This window comes from Oncorhynchus masou, chromosome 23 (assembly GCF_036934945.1).
Source record: "Oncorhynchus masou masou isolate Uvic2021 chromosome 23, UVic_Omas_1.1, whole genome shotgun sequence".
NCBI lineage: Eukaryota > Metazoa > Chordata > Actinopteri > Salmoniformes > Salmonidae > Oncorhynchus > Oncorhynchus masou.
The window spans coordinates 39,154,022-39,172,189 of NC_088234.1; the positions used below are offsets into that span (position 1 = coordinate 39,154,022).

Sequence of the window (18,168 nt, forward strand, 5' to 3'; positions counted from 1 at the left end):
TCCCAATCGCCCAGTACAATGCTAATCACACACCAATCAGTTTGTACACTGTAGTGCTGATTGTACATTGCTAATGCTAGTCATACACAAATGGTCATGCATGGCTCAGTCGGTAGATCATGATTTATGCAACGCCAGGATTTTAAGTGTATTAATCGCCCTGTACACTGCTAATGCTCATCGCACACCAATCAGCTGGGGCCTTGTTTCCCAAAACATCTTAAGGCTAAGTTCATAATTCGAACCTTCGTAGGAACATAGTTTTGTAAACTTTTGGGAGATTTAACAATCATTGGGAAAGTTGCACTTGAAAACAGTTACTATTTACCGACTGCTTTCGACCACTCGTAGAACGGCTAAGTGCGTCGTTAGGTATAACTTTTTTTCTTCCCCCTACCGCGTCACTTCATGCACAAATCTCCGCTAAACATAGATCATCTTGATTCTGTCTGACTGCCGATAACTACGAAGTTGATATTTGTTGCCATAGGCGATATCTCTCGGAGCTGATCCGTCATTAGTATTGTGGGTTAATTCTAATATTAAGGTAAGATTAGAATGGATAAAGCTGATCAGAGAGCAGGCGCAGCCTTTCGAGCCTATCAGTATTGATGCATGCTCCAACGACCCCACTTAACTAACTTTATTTTCCCATGGTTTTGGAAAATGCATGCTACGTCTTCGGCAGTTGTAGGAACAATGCATCGTTAAAACACTCTGAAGCCTAAGTTCCATTGCTATGGGGAAACTGGGCCCTGTACGCTACTAATGCTAATCATAAACCATTCAGCCTGTACGATGCTAATGCTAATAAAAAAAAAAAGTTTTATTGTCACACAATGGATAGGCGCAATGAAATGTTTTACAGCATCAGTCATAGTAGTATGGTGCCCCTGGAGCAAATTGGGTTTAAGTGCCCTGCTCTGGTCTTCGAACCAGCTACCTTTCGGTTGTAGGTCAAACACTAACTGCTAGTTTACCTGCCGCCCTAAACACTAACATACTAAAAACATGTCAGTTTACACCCTAAACATAAATTGCTGTCACTCATGGAGTAATTGGAACACCTGTCTGTATCTCCTGGTAAAATGCTTGACATCCATTATTGTGGTCTAAAATCTACCTTTAAATGACAACCAGAGGCATTCTGCTTCAGATTTAACAGTAGGGGACTACTCTGTCCCCGTCTCCTTCTAGGTCTGACCCCTCCAGCTACTCCTCCTCACCAGATGTGGAAGCCCTTGGTCCCTGTGGCACTCCATGGGAAGAACAGAGTGGCTGAGACTCCCAAACCATCGCCCTCCAAGGCCATCCAGATCAACGCGAGGCCCCTGCCCGCCAACAAGCTCCGAAGCAAGCCTCCCAGCCCCCCTATAACTCCCACCAACACGGTGGCTCTCACCCTGGCTTTCTCAGACCATGACTACTGCCTCCCTCAGAAGGAGCCTGTGGCTATTGCTGAAGAGCCAGGCAAACGCTGGAATGTCAAACAGCAAGCAGCCATCACCATCAGGACCATCGAGCCGCTTGGCAGCACCACTACCAGGGCACTCCAGAGGATCCCTGCCCCCTCCCTCCAGACCCTCATTCCTGCCCTGTGTACGAAGGCCCACCAGGCTCCCCTACCTCTGGATGTAAGGACTGATAGGACTAGCTCTGTGCTGGGTACCCCTGAAGCTTCTCCCACCAGGCAGGAGCAACAGGCTGGTCCCCTGGAGATGAGTCCCAAGAAGGGGAGATCCTACCGGGGCCACAACATTACCTGCTCCCCCAGCCCCAGGGAAGAAAAGGGAGGACGCGAGAGGAAAAGGAGAATCCACCATTCCTCCAGCCCTTGTTCTACTGACTCGGAGTCTGATTTTCACTCCTCCTCCTCTCAGTCTAGATCTTGCTCTCCACCCAGGAAGAGGTGAGATGCTCATCCACTCTTTGTTTCTGTCTTAAAATCTATTTGTCCCCTCTCACGAGGCAAGGCAGTGTCCTCTAATGGCACTGAGTCTTAAGTCTGACGGGATGAGAATGTCCATATTCATCTCTGGTCAGTGAGGGGGGGGAAACGGCTGGTTCATGCTATGGGCACAGATGTCAGTTTTGAAAACTTAGTATGAGTTCTCAATCTGTCCTCTCCCATCTGATACTAATATAGCACTCAAAAAGGTGATGTCATTGGTTTACATGTGACTAATGGCGATATCTAGTCCATCCTAATCTGACATCACTGACAGATTCCCCCCTCTCCTCCAGGTACAGGCCTCGTCACTCTAAGAGTAGCTCCAGTTCCTCGTCTTGTTCCTCTCGTTCCTCCTCTCCTTCCGTGTCCCGTTCTCCTCCCAGGCGGCGGTATTCCTACTCCTCTTCCCGATCTGGATCCTGGAGTAGGTCCCGTTCCCGCTCTCCCCACAGACGGGCATGGCGCAGAGGCAGAAGTCCACGCAGGTAATTAAAGCACTTTCCTTGTAAATAGCCATGGGGTAAAAAACACAAATCTGGAAATGAACCGCATGTGGTCTGTGTACATTGCCTTCAGAAATTATTCACCCCTCGATCATTTCCACATTTGGTTGCTACAGCCTGAATTTAACATGTCACTGGCCTACACACAATACCACATGTCAGGATTTTGTTTAGAGAAATTATTTAATAATGAAAAGCATAAATGTCTTGATTATTCAACTCTGTTATGGCAAGAGTAAATATTTGCTTTCACATAAGTTGTATGGACAAATAGGATTTAAGAATGAATAGCTGTATTGCTGTTGACTTCTGGCCTGCAGTTGCTGTCTCTGTCTGATACACCCGATTGGATTGTTTTTCAAAGCTTTGCAATAGTGATGTACTCTTAGTGGCAGCGCACGGTGATGTCCGTGCACAATTTCACCACACTCCTCCCCCGTGAAGAAACAGTGTAGAAACAGAGGATGCAGGCTTTGGCAGGTTAATGTTCCTGCTACACCAGGGAAGTCCTCAGTCATCCAAGAATTCCTGTGGGTGTTGCTTGTGCCTGCGAGCCAGCTCTTCTGCCGTAGGGTAGCAGGGCTTTAGGTCAACATGTACTATCCTTACATCTTCCCAAGTGTCCTACAAACATACCAAGTAGTTCACCGTCCCCAATTGCTGCACCACACAGTATTGACCTTTCCATTGCTATGCTAGCTTGGCAATTAACTGCTTGGATGCCTTTGACAGATGAGAACGGACTCTGACACGATACTGAGGTGGGAAACACGTCTCGTCTTAAGTTTGTCATAGTTTCTGAGCTGTCGTTGTTTGGCTTTGATTCTGCTGGCCACTCTGGCTAGCAAGGTGTGGTGGTGTTGTACTGCATCAAACGCTGGTCAGTCAGAAAAGCAAAACTAAGGAAGATGCTGATCCCATCTTGTGTGCTGGTTCTCCACAAATGAAGCAATCATCCCCTTCAGGGTGCTGTTTACCCTCGCGTCAGGTTTGTCTGCAGATGGTAGGCAGTGGTCAGCATGGCAGCTACAGCCCAGTAGGTACTGAGCTCTTTGTAGATTCCTGAGGTTAGCCTTTCTAGCGCAGGGGTTCCGCTAGCGGCGCGCATTTTCTTTTAGAAGTATGTAACTTTCACACATTGACAAGTCCAATACAGCAAATGAAAGAAACATCTTGTTAATCTACCTATCGTGTCCGATTCCAGGTAAAGCACAACATATGATTTTTCGACCGGGTTGAAAAAACACAGCCATTTTTCCTGCCAAAGATAGTCACAAAAAGCAGCAATATAGATGACAGTAATCACTAACCTTTGATCTTCATCAAATTACACTCATAGGACATCATGTTTTGCACCTACCTGAACCAGTTCTAAACAAAAGAACTAGCGTAGCAGGCGCTACACAAAACGCAGAAATAAAATATAAAACATGCATTACCTTTGACGAGCTTCTTTGTTGGCACTCCAATATGTCCCATAAACATCACAATTGGTCCTTTTTCTCTCTCGATTAATTTTGTCCATGTATTACCAAAATTTATAAAGCAGTTTTGATCTGGGAAAAAACAGCTTTCCAAAACACAACGTCACTACAAAACATTTCAAAAGTTGTCTATGAACTTTGCCAAAATAATTCAAACTACTTTTGTAATACAACTTTAGGTATTTTTAAATGTTAATAATTGATCAAATTGTAGACGGGGCAATCTGTATTCAATAGAGCAAGTAAACAAAACATGCACCATTTTCCGTCTTGCGTAACTATCAACGGTGTAATGTTGTTCCAGGATGTGCCTCTTCGTTTCACCAATGATTAACTTCAACCCAATTCCAAAGACTGGTGACATCCTGTGGAAGTCGTAGGAACTGTAAAATGGTCGCTATCAAATTTCCGTTGGCAAAGAAAACTGAGAACGGTCAGAGGTAAAAAAATAATAATAATAATAATAATTCTGAACAGTTTTTCCTCAGGGTTTTGCCTGCTACATAAGTTCTGTTATAGTCACAGACATGATTGAAACAGTTTTTAGAAACTTCAGTGTTTTCTATCCACACCTACTAATCATATGCATATAATATATTCCTGGCATGAGTAGCAGGAAGTTGAAATTGTGCACGCTATTTATCCAAAAGTGGAAGTGCTGCCCCCTATCCCCAAGAAGTTAATGCAACCGCTGTGTCAGAGTTCAAACAAACTTTACAGAAAACCATAATCTGAGAACGGTGCTCAGAACCCAAAACAGCCAGAGGAAAAGCTGCCATTTTGGAATCAACAAAGTTAGAAACAACACCATAAATATTCACTTACATTTGTTGATCATCAGAAGGCACTCCCAGGAATCCCAGTTCGACAAATTACTTTGTTCCATAAAGTTCCATCATTTATGTCCAAATAGCCACTGACTCAGAGGTCTCATGAGCCCCTCCTTCATAGTAGAATCTTCAACTTTCAAGACAGTTGACATCTAGTGGAAGCCCTAGGGTTGGATTTCTCAGGTTTTGTTTTACTCAGACATCGTTCAAACAGTTTTAAACTTCAGTGTTTGCTATCCAAAACTACTAATTATATGCATATATTAGCATCTGGGACAGAGTAGGAGGCAGTTCAATCTGGGCACGCTATTCATCTAAAAGTAAAATGCTGCCCCTATCCCAAAAAGGTTAACTGCGGGCCTCGGTCAGATTTTGGTCTGGAATCCTGACTGGTTAAGACCCTCCCTTCACAGAATTGGAGCAATAGCAGATGCAGTGGCTTTGTGGTGGGGGGGGGAACAACTCCACACAGTGTAGATGTCTACTACCACCAATAAACATTCATTCTGGGTCCCCTGGCTGGGAGGAAATGGTCCCAGCATTTCATTTCAGGTCAATTCCCAGCATTTCATTTGGATGGTTCACCTCGGTCTGCTGCCAGGAATGTGAAACTGCGGACTTCACACTGCTATACATACTTCTTGGTATCAACCCACGTGCCTGGCCAGTAATCCGCCTCCTGTAGTTTTCCGTAGGTCTTATTAAACGCCAAAATGGCTTCTCATTGGGGTTGGCATGATAAGATGGGATATCTGGTCAGTCAATGTAGAGGGGATGACGACACGCTAATGGGTGCTATGCTTTTCCTCTCCACTTGGAGTTTCTCAGCATAATTCAGGATAAAGTATTGAACTTCATTGAAGCGAGACAGTCTTCGTTATACAGACTCTTGTGGATCGCCGTGATGGTGGCATCATTCTTCTGTGCTCTCTACACACATCATCCAGACAGTTAGCGCAATTTCACTCCCTTAAGGTGGTTGAGTGTTTCGGCTGCCTTTTGAAAAGTCAGTCACAAATCCGTGGTGCCATACCCAGGAGGTGCTGAAAAGCCTTGAAGGATCTGGGAATTGGTAACTCCTGCACTGCTGCAACTTCTGCTGGATTAAATGGATACCCTCAGCATTAATCGGCGGCAGGGTAGCCTAGTGGTTAGAGCGTTGGACTAGTAACCGGAAGGTTGCGAGTTCAAACCCCCGAGCTGACAAGGTACAAATCTGTAGTTCTGCCCCTGAACAGGCAGTTAACCCACTGTTCCCAGGCCGTCATTGAAAATAAGAATTTGTTCTTAACTGAATTGCCTGGTTAAATAAAGGTAAAAAAAATATATATAAAAAATCACATCACAAAATCCAAGGAACTTGAGTTCTGGCAAGCAGAAATAACACTAGTCTGTCGAAGACGGACTGTGTCTTGCAGATGGTCAGTGACCGGAGTAGATTATGATTCCATCTAGATACACAAGACTTTCCTCTCAGATCCCCCAGGACTTACTTACTCAATTTTTTGTCCCCATGGGTAAGTTTTGTTGCAGTGTCATGTACACATGGCGTTTAAACAGTCCATCAGCCTTTAGGTTGCTGGAGCGTTCTTCAAACCAAAAGGCATGATTTTGATGGAGGGGTGACAAAGGCAGTCGTGTCCTGACTGGCGGGATCCATTGCCAACTGCCAATATCCACGGTTCAGATCCAGGTAATTGAAGATGGCTGCTCCTACCAGAGATTCCAGTATGTCATTAATGCTCGGTAGAGGGTAGGTATTGCTTTATGGCATTCTGGTTCCTGTCTACACAGAATCGATATCCACTATCTTTCTTTGGAATCAGGACAACCGACGAAGCCCATCCATAAAAAGGTTCCACAACTCAATTATCCAACATGCTTTCTGAAATTTTCCAGATTGGCAGGGGCTAGCCTGTAGGGACGCAGCTTTATGGACTTCATGCTGGGTATTGATTTTGTTTGGAGACCATGTCTGGGTGTAAGAGCACAGAACTCACTGTTCCCCCTCGAATATCTGGGAGAGCTGCCAACTCACGTTATCTGACAGACATGCTTGTTTGATGTAGAAATCAGCATTAAGTTTGCTTTAGCTCTCGGATAAGAGGGGTACGGCTGTAAACTGGTTCTCTTGCTTCACTGGTAGAACTTGTTTTAATCTGTCTTGACCTAGCCAGTACTCTGGATAAGGTAGCAGGCTCCAGCCTGAAATGGATGAGGCCAGGAGTGGTCAGAGTGCAGCTGATATGAAGGTTCGGACATCGAGATGGTCAGTCCACTGAAGTCCAGGCCAAGGACTACAGCAAATGCAAGGCTTGTATCTGCAAAAATAGCCACAGGAAGGTTACTCTCATGCAGCTTTATTTTCATATAAATCCAGCCTAAGAGAGTGGTAGGTTCTCCATTGGCCAAGTACAATGGTCCTTCCTCCAAGATTTGAAGCTCCTCATGGGGTAATGCCATATTTTGCTACAGTGACCTCCTGCATCAAGGTGTAAGTTGTATTGTGTCGATTATGGCCTTCCCTCTCCAGTTCCTAACAGTCAGAGTAACCAATAGTTGCGAAATAGAAGATAGACAGCTAGTTGTGCTGTCTAACGGCTTCATGGTGGACATTGAGGCTGACCCAATTGTCTTCAGTCCTTTCTGACATTTTTTAAAACGGCTGAGACGGGTTAGCCCCAGGAGAGTTGTTTGCATACCGCCATGATGGAACAGGGTTTTGAGTTTGAGAAGGGCTGAATGCACCAAGATGCACCAGCTCATGCACATGTTCCCAACGTTGACTGGCAAGGCGGGGAACCATGTTGTTAAGAATGAGTTTGACCATCTCCTGCTCAGTAATGTCAGCCTTCCATCTCCTGACTAGAACTCGATAGGATTTGGCAACGTCCCATATTGTCTCTGCTTCACCCTGAACTCTGAATCCATTCCACCAGTTCATCCTCCTAGTCCTCTGAGAGGAATAGTTTTGAAACTCCTTCCAGGTTGACAAGTTCATGGGCTATCTCCCACCAGTCTCTTGCTGTACCATGGAGAACACTGAGGAGGGTGGCAAGAACCTTTAAGTCAGTTAAGGGGCCGGATAGAAAGTATCATTACACTTAGGAAAAACAGCAGCTCAACATCGTCTGGGCTGCCAAAAGTGTGTGTGTGGGGGGGTCTGTTTGATGGGGGGAGCTCTAACTGTGGCAGGGGGTCTTGAGAAAACAGGAGTTCTGTTTAACAGTATCTTCATACGTTTTTTTTGTACTGCTACCTGTTCATATTCCCTATTTATTTAACCAGGAAGGGCTCTTTGAGATTTGAAATCTCTTTTTCAAGAGCGTTCTGGCCAAGATGGGCAGCACCAAGTAATTACACAATTACAGACATGAAAAACTACAGGCAATCTAGTAAAAACCATAGAATTCACAAGAGTATAACAATCATAAAACAGCTAATTAAAAACATTGACAGGTCAGGGAATCGGTCTCAATCCTTCATCAGTGATTTAAAAACACCAATCGGGACAAGTTCTTCCAGTTTTAAGTGTATTTTGTAAGGGGTTCCAAGCCGACGGCGCAGAGTACATAAGCCCTTTTACCAAATTCAGTTCGGACATTTGGAACAGTAAGCAGGATAAAATCCTGCGAACGAAGAGTACCCACCACATTTCTGAAGAATAAAAATGGCCAAATAAAATGGTAGTAAACCCAGAAATGGCTTTTGTAAATACAATTATACCAGTGACGAGAGAGCCAGCCAACCCTGGTATACAAAGTGCAGTGGTGTGTAAGGGTTTTGCAGTTTAAAATAAAATAATCTCAATGTGCAATGGTAAAGGGTGTCAATTGATCTCAAACACTGAGCGGAAGCATTCCTATAAAATATCCCAATCTAGTAAAGGCGTAAATGTAGCTGATACTAGCCTCCTGGCTTCAAAAGAAAAACATGCCTTATTCCTAAAATAAAATCCCAACTTCAGCTTCAATTTTGAATGTTGAATATGCCATTTTAAGAGGCAGTCATCAATTAAAATTTCAAGATATGAGGTTAGTCTCAATCTCATCGCCCTGACAGGCCCTTAATGGCAGAGCCAGCAGCAGAGGATTGGTCTAGAAAGGGAAAGAACGGCATTACCTCCTGGTGCAGTTTCCCCAGTTGAAGGTCTGTGGCCTTCTGTGCTTTTTCCATCTCATTAGAGGTCTCCTTTTTGAGTCTGTTCCATCAAAAGTCGTAGTTTCATGGGGAGTTATTCATGTCCTCCATAAATCCTAAGAATCTGACCTTTTTGTTAAATTTTCGCTTAAAATGACATACCCAAATCTAACTGCCTGTAGATCAGGACCTAAAGAAAGGATATGCACTAGCAGAAGGCTGCCTGCCAGTTAACTTCTCTCCACTGGCTAAGGCACACCATATAAAACACATCACAACCAATATCATCTCATACAATAATAATGGCAGAGGAATTTTAAAGGTTTCATAGAAACAATATACAAAGAACCCAGTCATCAACATTAGAGGATTTTCAATGTTCTGTGTGACTTCCCAGTAGTGTGTTCATAGACAAAACAAAAGGCCTTAATGTCAATCTTCTCTGCCAAATGTAAATAGTCCCCCACAAAATCAATACAGTTCTAACAATAACTCCTCAAGCAAACTCCCTTTACTTTAAAATGTCACACCAAATACGTCTGGCCGGCAGCTAATAGTCCAAAGACACTGAACATCAAAAGGAGCAAGTAGGACAAAGTCTGCAGTGAAAAGCACTGGAGCGATAGAGGGGTCTTAGTGCAACTTCAGGCCAGAAGTCAACAGCGGATGGTTTGTTTCTCAAAGCTTCGCAACAATGTTGCTACTACTCCATGCGAACATTGACAGGAGCAGTCCAAAAAGATTACAACCATGACCTAGTGGTAACACTGGCGATTGACTTACCTTAAACACTTTATAACTAAGCACGCAGAACATAAACGACTTCTGCAGCGTTGGACACTGTCAAGTTGCCGCGCCAACAGAGAGCTATCTTTTATTTCCTCCTGACTGCTGATGCGCTCTTAAAGTGGCAGTGCACGGTGAAGTCTCTGCAGGATTTTGCTACATCTCTTTACCCCACACATACAACTCTGTTAGGTCCCTCAGGTCAGCAGTGATTTCCAACCACAAAGACCAGGGAGGTTTTCCAATGCCTCGCAAAGGGCACCTGTTGGTAGGTGGGTAAAAAAAATCACTTCGGGTGGTGTATCAAGACACCCAGTCGCTACAAATTAGAAACGGAATATAGCTAAGCACAGGCAAAATTCTAGCGGAAAACCTGGTTGTCTGCTTTCCAACGGAGACGACTTCGCCTTTCAGCAGTACAATAACTTAAAACACAATGTGAAATATACACTGAGTTCTTGAGTGGCATAGTGAGTTTTGACTTAACTATATGGGTGTCTTGCAATGATCAACCAACTTGACAACTTGAATTTTAAAAATGTGCAAATCAAGGGTTGAAACTGTTTCGGGGAGGGAACTGAAAACCGTGAAATTTCTAAACTATTTGGAAACAGAACCATGAACCAAAAGTGATCTATACTGTTCTGGAACAGAACCATTTATTTTAAAAGCATTGGAACCGTTTAATAACGTTCTTTTACATTTTCAGGAGTTATTTTCCAGTCCCACAAATAAGAGCAAATGCAAAGCCCCTACTATCACTCAAACTAATTCCAGTGTCTGCCTGCCAGCTGGAAGTCTTTACCAGTGTGCATTGTAGGCTACCTGCCCCTCCCCCCCTCACAAAATTAGGGAGTGATGTTAAGGATACTATAGGTTGCATGTTGGATTTATTAACTACAGAAGGGTAAGATGTTTATTATAGTGCTGCTCTGCACACAAGTGTTTTAGCCAGGTAAATGTTTGTTCTGGTCCAATGCTAAACCAACTCGGAAGTTCTAAGACATTCAAAGTTCCTCTGTAAACGCTGCTTCTCCGTAGGTATAATTCTGTGGGCCTAATTCAGATGCTGCCCTTCAAGGAAAGCTTTTTCACCCTCCATTTCTGAATCTCATGCCCTACACTGACTGGCAGCACAGTGTCTTTCATTATCATTAAACCATGCTGTTATGGCAAAATACACATTTCTCTATACAGATTTAATTGCTTACCCGCTCCACAGCAAGCTGCTCTATCCTCACAGATTTGTTTAAAATGTTCTAGCTAAATTTAAAAAAAATATTTCAGGTTTACAGAGAAAGGAACGATAAACTGTTTTTGGGGGGTTTGAAACCAGTTCAGAACTTTATTTTGCTGGTTGGAACAGTGTCTGTAACAACAAAATGTGAAATGTCAAGGGGTATGAATACTTTCTGAAGGCACAATGTTCTCCTGACTGCTTGGGGTAATGTACTTGGCTTTATGGATACAGTTTTTTTTTTTTATATACAACATTGACCACTTCGCTCTCATTCTGTTTCTTCCCACAGCCCCTCTCTCAGACCAGGCTACCGGCCTGAATCTAGAGAAAACAGCCAGGAGGTGAAGAGACTCAAAGAAAAAGCGATCGTGAGTACATTTCTAACCAAGTGAAGTTGGCGGTTTGTGCCTCTTTTTTTTAAAGAATTGCTGCCATCTGTGCCCATTTGTAACCTCCATAAGAGGTTCTTCATTGACACATGATGACAAATCGGAACAAGACACAGTTTGTCTCTGGGTCAAGTTCAGGGGGGGGGGTGCTTTTAAGCCAATTGTGGCTCAGGATAAGAAATGTCATCTGACTGTCATTCTCACTCCCCCTCTCAGGAGGAGCGTAGGGTTGTTTATGTAGGGCGAATCCGGGGGACAATGACTCGGAAAGAGCTGAGGGAACGCTTCTCTTTGTATGGAGAGATTGAGGAGTGCACTCTACACTTTAGAGACCATGGGTAAGTACTCTCAAACACAGGTCATGTTTGGTTTCAACAACGAGTAATTCCTCATGTTCAGTAGGCAAAATTATGGAAAACATTTAGAAACGAAAAACATTGTCTAGAGAACAAGTCTGTCTTACTGCCTCATCACAGAATATTTTCTTCGGTTTTGTGCTTACTGGCCCAGATTTTATCCCAGTGCTAACACCTAGGCTTTACCCTGTCAGTTACATGACCCCCCCCCCACACCCAGTGCACTGTCTTTGAACCTGGTTGACCTTTTCTGTAGTCTCTCAGGCCAATCTACAGCTGCTACAGCAACAACCTGGCTTGTTTATAACTGGGGCCTCTTGGCTAAACCACCAGGTGGCTCTTTTAAGAACAACTCACACCTCAGCACACACAGTAGTCATTGGTTGTGTTCATGTCACCAAATGGAAGAAAAGCCAGCAGGACTACCAGGACTATAACATTTATTGTAGTCTCTTCATTTTATTAAAATATTGTCAATTGTGTGCCCTAATGAATCAATACAACCCTTGTTGACTTCGCATGTGTTTTAATATTTGCTTTCCATCTCTGTGATAGGGATAACTATGGGTTTGTGACATACTACGATACGAAGGATGCGTTCACAGCCATCGAGAATGGTGGCAAGCTCCGAAAGCCTGACGAACTCCCCTTTGACCTTTGCTTTGGGGGAAGGAGACAGTTCTGCAAGGCCAGCTACGCTGATCTAGGTAGAATATACTTTTTGGGGGATGGTCAACACTGGTACAACTTGTCAGTTTTCAGATAAAATTATCATAGCTTTATTGTTCTGGCGACTTTCTTGATATGCACCTACATTGATTGCATTGACGCAAGGAGAGTTAACAGTGACACTAAAGTTCTTTCTCTCTTCCCTCCAGATTCTAACCGCGAGTATGACCCGTCGCCTGCAAAGGGCAAGTTTGATGTACTTGACTTTGACACTTTACTGAAGCAGGCCCAGAAAGGTCTGAAGAGGTAACAGAGGTCAGCCCACTGGGGGCGCCATGCTAAGACTTACCTCAGAGCTGCGGCAGGCTCCTCCCACCTTTAACTCTGCCTTCGCCTTGACCTAGGGGTGGATCGCAACCAATGGTCAAAACGTTAGCCAGCTGACATCGATAAACATACAGATGTAGCTCTTTTCTGGTTCATAAAAGCTACAGTTTAAAGCTGCAATCTGGAAAATAACCTTAGATTTTGGGTTATAAGAGTAAGGCATTGTAAGAAGCTTATAGGGCATTTAAGTTACGTTCAAGTCGATGGAATCAGTCATTAATTGAATCAAATACATCAGAATCTGTCATTAATTGAAAATGGTTGGATGGCAGGAAGTCTAGATTTTTATATGGATTGTTTTAAGTGTTAAATCATTTATGCCATGTTTGTTTCAAGATTGTCTTTATGAACTCTAAAATGTTATTTCTGAATCATTTGAAGTGACAGCTGACTAACGTGTTGTCCTGCATTGTGACAGAGCTACCGGTCTTTATTTAGGTAGGTTTTTTTTTGTGTGTTTTTGTTTCTGCAAGCTTACACCTTCTATTGAAGTGAAGATTTGTATGAAAAGATTAAAAGCAAAAAAATAAATGAAATGGAAAACTTTTTAACCGGAAAGAATTTATTTAAATGTGTAATCAGATTTTCCACAAGATACGTTTTAGAAATGGGGATACTAAAGTGAATATTCCCTGATATTTGGGAGAAGGTGGAACTACATTGCTGAAATGTACCGCAAACCTAAATAAACCAAACTTTTTAAACTGGTTGACATTTTGATTTTTGTCTAGAGCATATCACTGACTTACCTGAGTCAATATTGGTTTTGAACATGGCTCCAGTCTGTGTTGCTTTTCATTCATTCTTCAGACTGTTTTCAGAGCTGGGAAACCAGAAGACTCAATTGGTTTTGCTCACCTGTCCTCCCCTCATTTTGTGAAACTAATGTGCTTGTATTTAATGACTTCTCCACTTGCCTGTCATCAGGAGAATGAGTGTAAAGTGATAATACATTTAAATTAGTTGTAAGACATTTTACAGATTAGGATGAGGAGCATATTATTTTTAAAGTGTGCATGCGTTTCTCAGAAAACTGCTGATTTTCAAAGGGGGTGTGAAGAATCTTCTAGATTTTGTTCATTAACGCCAAAATGAAACTGCCTCTGAGTTGGCCAGAGGCTAAACCAGAAAAACCTTAGCCTCTACCAAATAAAACTATGGCGACGCCACAAAAGTACTTCTGTGCAAGGGTGTTCATTTACATAGTACCATTTCTCTTTTGGAATCACTAACTCAAAGTATACATGAGGGCAGCTAAACAGTGCTGCCCCATCAACAGCGCAATCAAAAAGCTGTCCCCATACCAAATATCAGCTTCCATTTTCCACTTAGCTAAACATATGAATTCTTATTGAACCTTTTCTCAATTGGTATGTAACACATTTACAGAATCCCATCACTACTGACATGGTCTCCTCCAATATACCTATTCACATCAATGTGCCATTCGGGACAGGCAATACAAAGCCAGCCCAATTGCCGTAGCTCGGGTCTTTATTCCAGCATACCCAGAACCTACAGATTGGAACAAAGAGTGCTCATCCAGAAAATTAAGTGCAATGTCAAATTGAACATGAAAGCTTGTCTGTGTATTCCTTTATACCATACCAAACTTACTGAAGGGAGGTAATGTATGAACTGAGATCGTTAAGTTGTTGACCCACATTGCTAATGTAGCAGGGAGAGGTAGATGCGTGTGTTAGCTTACCAAATGATGCCATTGACAGACTTCTCCATCACATTACCTTCCTTTCCCTAAGCGACCAGGTTTCGGAAGCCCGGATAGGCAGCCTGCTGTGACATTTTCTTTACCTGCTTTGTGACGGACACAGAACCGGAAGGGCTGGAGCTCCAGATACCACCTGGTCACGCAAGCATGCCTGTCCTCCATGGTCTGGATCCACGTCAGGGGTCTGTGCAGGTCAAATTCTCTTGTGCCCACTCCGGTAGTACTGGAGGCTATCTCGTGCTCACTTTATAGCCAGGCACTCCGTCTCAATGGGCGAATACTTGGTTTCTCTGGTCAAGAGCTTCTGACTCCGGTACAGCAGTGAATCTCTTTTCCTGGCTCCCCTTTTTGTGCATTAAGGTACTGCAGTGCCAGCTAAACCCGCCATAAGCCCATTGACTCCCCCGATGGCAGGTCTCTGGGGAGATGTCAAACTTCACCAGCAGCTCTTCCTTCAGGTCCTTGTTGACGTTGGACAGCCCCTCATCCAATGCTGTGTAAACTAAGGCCTGTGAGCAATGGGACTACCCTGCAGGCCCACTACCTCTGGCCATCGCCACATCTTGGCCATTCGCTCAAACCTCAGCAGGTAGTTTAATGTCCTCCCCCTGCTGCTATGAAGGTATCTTCTGCTCCTTCCTCAGGAATGGTGGAGGGTGGACGTTAACACTGCTGGACTGGTCTCTTGGTGCTGGGGCTGGCCTCATCACTGCTTGGGGACCCTGCTGTGGAGTTGAAGTCCCTGCTGCTTCAATCCTCCGTCGTCCTGGTGTTGGCAGCTTGGTTCCTTGGTCGGGCTCCTGAGTTTCTCATAATTTACCTCTTCACCGGACGATACCATGGTATTCCACCCCGTTTCTATTTTAGGTACCTTTTCTGAAAGTTGTTGCTGCTGCTGAGAACGCAACCCTGTATGTGGTCCTTTACATCTCTTTTTGAAATTCACTGATTTGTGGTGTGCCATCCCACCGCTGCCACTACGTCCTTTTTGGGGGAAAACATATTCTGATTGGCTGGCTGATGGCTGCACCCTTGCCCAGTTGTGAAATCCATAGATAAAGGCCTAATTTATTTATTTCAATTGACTGATTTTCTTATATGAACTGTAACTCATTTAAATCGTTGAAAATGTTGCGTTTTAGATTTTTGTTTGGTATAGTAATGCTACAGACTCCAAGAAAGGTTCAAATCTCACCTTTCTGGTAAAAAAGACAAAGGTACAAGCTTGAAGTACACAGTATAAATATGCAAAAAGATATTTCCAATTCAACAAGTATGAATAAGGCTTGAAAATTACATTTTTCTAAATGTATAACTGTAAAATACATTTGTATATTTAGTGTTAGAAAACAATTGTATTAAAATGTATGAATTATTTGTGTTTACTGGCTATAAATCGATCTCAGAATGTGTTACAGGAACGAAACTTCTCTCCTGCTGCGTTACGATGTAAGGATTCCAGGCATATGCGTTGTCAGTGGCTGTGATGTCGGATTCAGCAGTCGGAAGAGCGGTAGGAAGGATATCCCAGCTTCAAGTGGTGTCAGACATCTTGCTTCACACAGGCAGAAGACAAATACTTCAGTGTCCTTGTGAATCAGGGCTGCCGCTCAATGCAAGCCATTTCGATCTACGGTGTCAACAGATCGATTTTTAAGTAAAAACCTAGGTTGGAACCGGTACCAGAACCACACAGGTCCCCTAAACAGGGGACTTTACATCAAAGATGTTCAAAAATGCTAGCGGCTGTGACTGAATTCAAACATGAGTTTGCTTCAGAGTGTGGTTTGATGTGGGTGTCGTATGTTTGCAGGTGGGAAAAGTTAGCCAAATTATTTTGACGATTTGCTTTAGCCTGCTGGTGTGCAACTGTGGCAAAGTTTGTTTGACTTTGGATAGCCTATCTCCGGGGCTAGTTAGGGATTGTCAATAAATTTCACAATCTAAGTTATAAAAAATATTGTCTGTTGCACACCTTTTAGTTCTCATTGAATGCTTTTCAATATGTTTATATGCATATCTAGAATTTATTGTTGGTTTGAGCTTATACAGTCAATAAAATGTGGAACTTTAATTTTAACATTATCCCAATGACATTGTGCAATTTATAGATGGCCCCTAATTAGCCCATACGGATATCCAGAGTAAACCCAAATTGACCACGGGCATTAGAGATTGGGTCACATGCAGCTGCACTCCAAATTGATGATTAGACTACTTGTGTGCTGCCAGCTGTGGGCAGGAGGGGGAAAAAAACACTAATTTACATTGTGATCCTGTCACGACCATCCGTCTCACAAAACTCAGTTTTGGACAAGACTGACGTTATGACAAAAATTATCCTATTTACACTTTGTACTCAATTTTGCCAGTAGAATACATGTTTGGCTCAAATCGATGACACATTTTCTAAATGAGAAGTTGTTTTTTAGGAGCAGTTGCTCTTTAAAACATTTCCATGCTAGCTGCTGAGAGGATATTCTCGTGTGTCCTCTGCTGAAGTAGGTTATCGAGGAGGGGAGAATATTCAGATGGGTTTTCTCTTTTGGGCAAAAGTCTGTCCTCCCCTCCGTGACCCAGAAACCAATAAGTGGTCGAATGGTCAAGGAGGGGGGGGACACTTTTCACTCCACTTCGATTATAAGTGATTTTCATAACCTACTATGTTAATTATCCTAACCTGTTCCGTAAGTTCTCCTAACTTGCTACACAGTGGCATGAAAATAATGTTTCTCGGTCGAGGAGTGTGTCGATTCGTTAGTAGGCAAATGGAAGACGGTCCTCCTCTCCTCAATAGTCTCCTTTTGCCGAGGAAGCACAAGTGTATCCTACCGCGGAAGAGTTTTGATATCTGCCACACCCCCTTTGAATCAGCTGTTCTATGGTCGGAGTAGAAAAGCATGCACACATTTAAAAGAAAGTATTGCTATTTTTCCTTTGATCTATGACAGGGATTGGCAACTTCACTCCTTGGGGGCCTGATTTGGTGTCCCACTTTTTCCCCAGCCCCAGCTAACACACTTGACTCCAATCAACTAATTGTGATCTTCAGTTTGTATTTGCTAGGGATGGGGAAAAAGTGTGACAGCACTCCGACCCCGAGGACTGGAGTTGCCCATCCCTGTTCTATAAATTGTCTTGCACAACTAACTTAGGGATGGATCAAAATTTACAGAATGGTTACATGGAGGAAAATGGAGGAGGTTCATGCTTTTTACATTTTAGTCCAGGGAAGGGTCATATAATTTGTAATTGATGACATTTAAATATTTCTGTGTTTTAGAATGAGTTGTTTATTAGGCTATATATCGATGATATTTATTATAGTTTTATCTAAAAAAGGATAACTTTTTTAAGGTTTCACTATTTTTATTTTTATGAAATTCACTGAAGAGGATGGTCCTCCATTTCCTCCTCTGAGGAGCCCCCACTGATCGATGTGTGCCCAATGCCGCCCCCCATCACGTGCGCCTATAGCCTATTTAGTGTGGTTCAATCAAATGATCCGTAACCTATATGCTATAGGCTACGAAGTGCATGCTCGGAGAAGAACTGAGCAGAGTTATATATCTAAACATATATTTATTTAACTAGGCAAATTATTATTTACAATGACGGCCTACCAGGGAACAGTGGGTTAACTGCCTTGTTCAGTGGCAGAACAACAGATTTTTACCTTGTCAGCTCTTGGATTTGATCCAGCA

The 18,168-nt window shown here is 43.1% G+C and overlaps 1 protein-coding gene and 1 non-coding gene across 2 annotated transcripts in view; both read left to right on the forward strand.

The window, feature by feature from the left end:
- Positions 1-13,444, forward strand: part of LOC135510806 (peroxisome proliferator-activated receptor gamma coactivator-related protein 1-like) — a 37,367-nt gene extending 23,923 nt beyond the window's left edge. Inside the window, exons 9-14 of the mRNA XM_064932048.1 lie at positions 1,198-1,909; positions 2,245-2,436; positions 11,224-11,302; positions 11,540-11,661; positions 12,235-12,386; positions 12,558-13,444. Coding sequence (XP_064788120.1) covers positions 1,198-1,909; positions 2,245-2,436; positions 11,224-11,302; positions 11,540-11,661; positions 12,235-12,386; positions 12,558-12,658 — 1,358 coding nt within the window. The 3' untranslated portion in view covers positions 12,659-13,444. The remainder of the gene's footprint in view (positions 1-1,197; positions 1,910-2,244; positions 2,437-11,223; positions 11,303-11,539; positions 11,662-12,234; positions 12,387-12,557) is intronic.
- Positions 11,899-12,040, forward strand: LOC135511299 (small nucleolar RNA SNORA50). The gene has a single exon (XR_010451258.1). It is a non-coding gene; the product is annotated as a small nucleolar RNA SNORA50 (small nucleolar RNA).
- Positions 13,445-18,168: the final 4,724 nt, after the last annotated feature.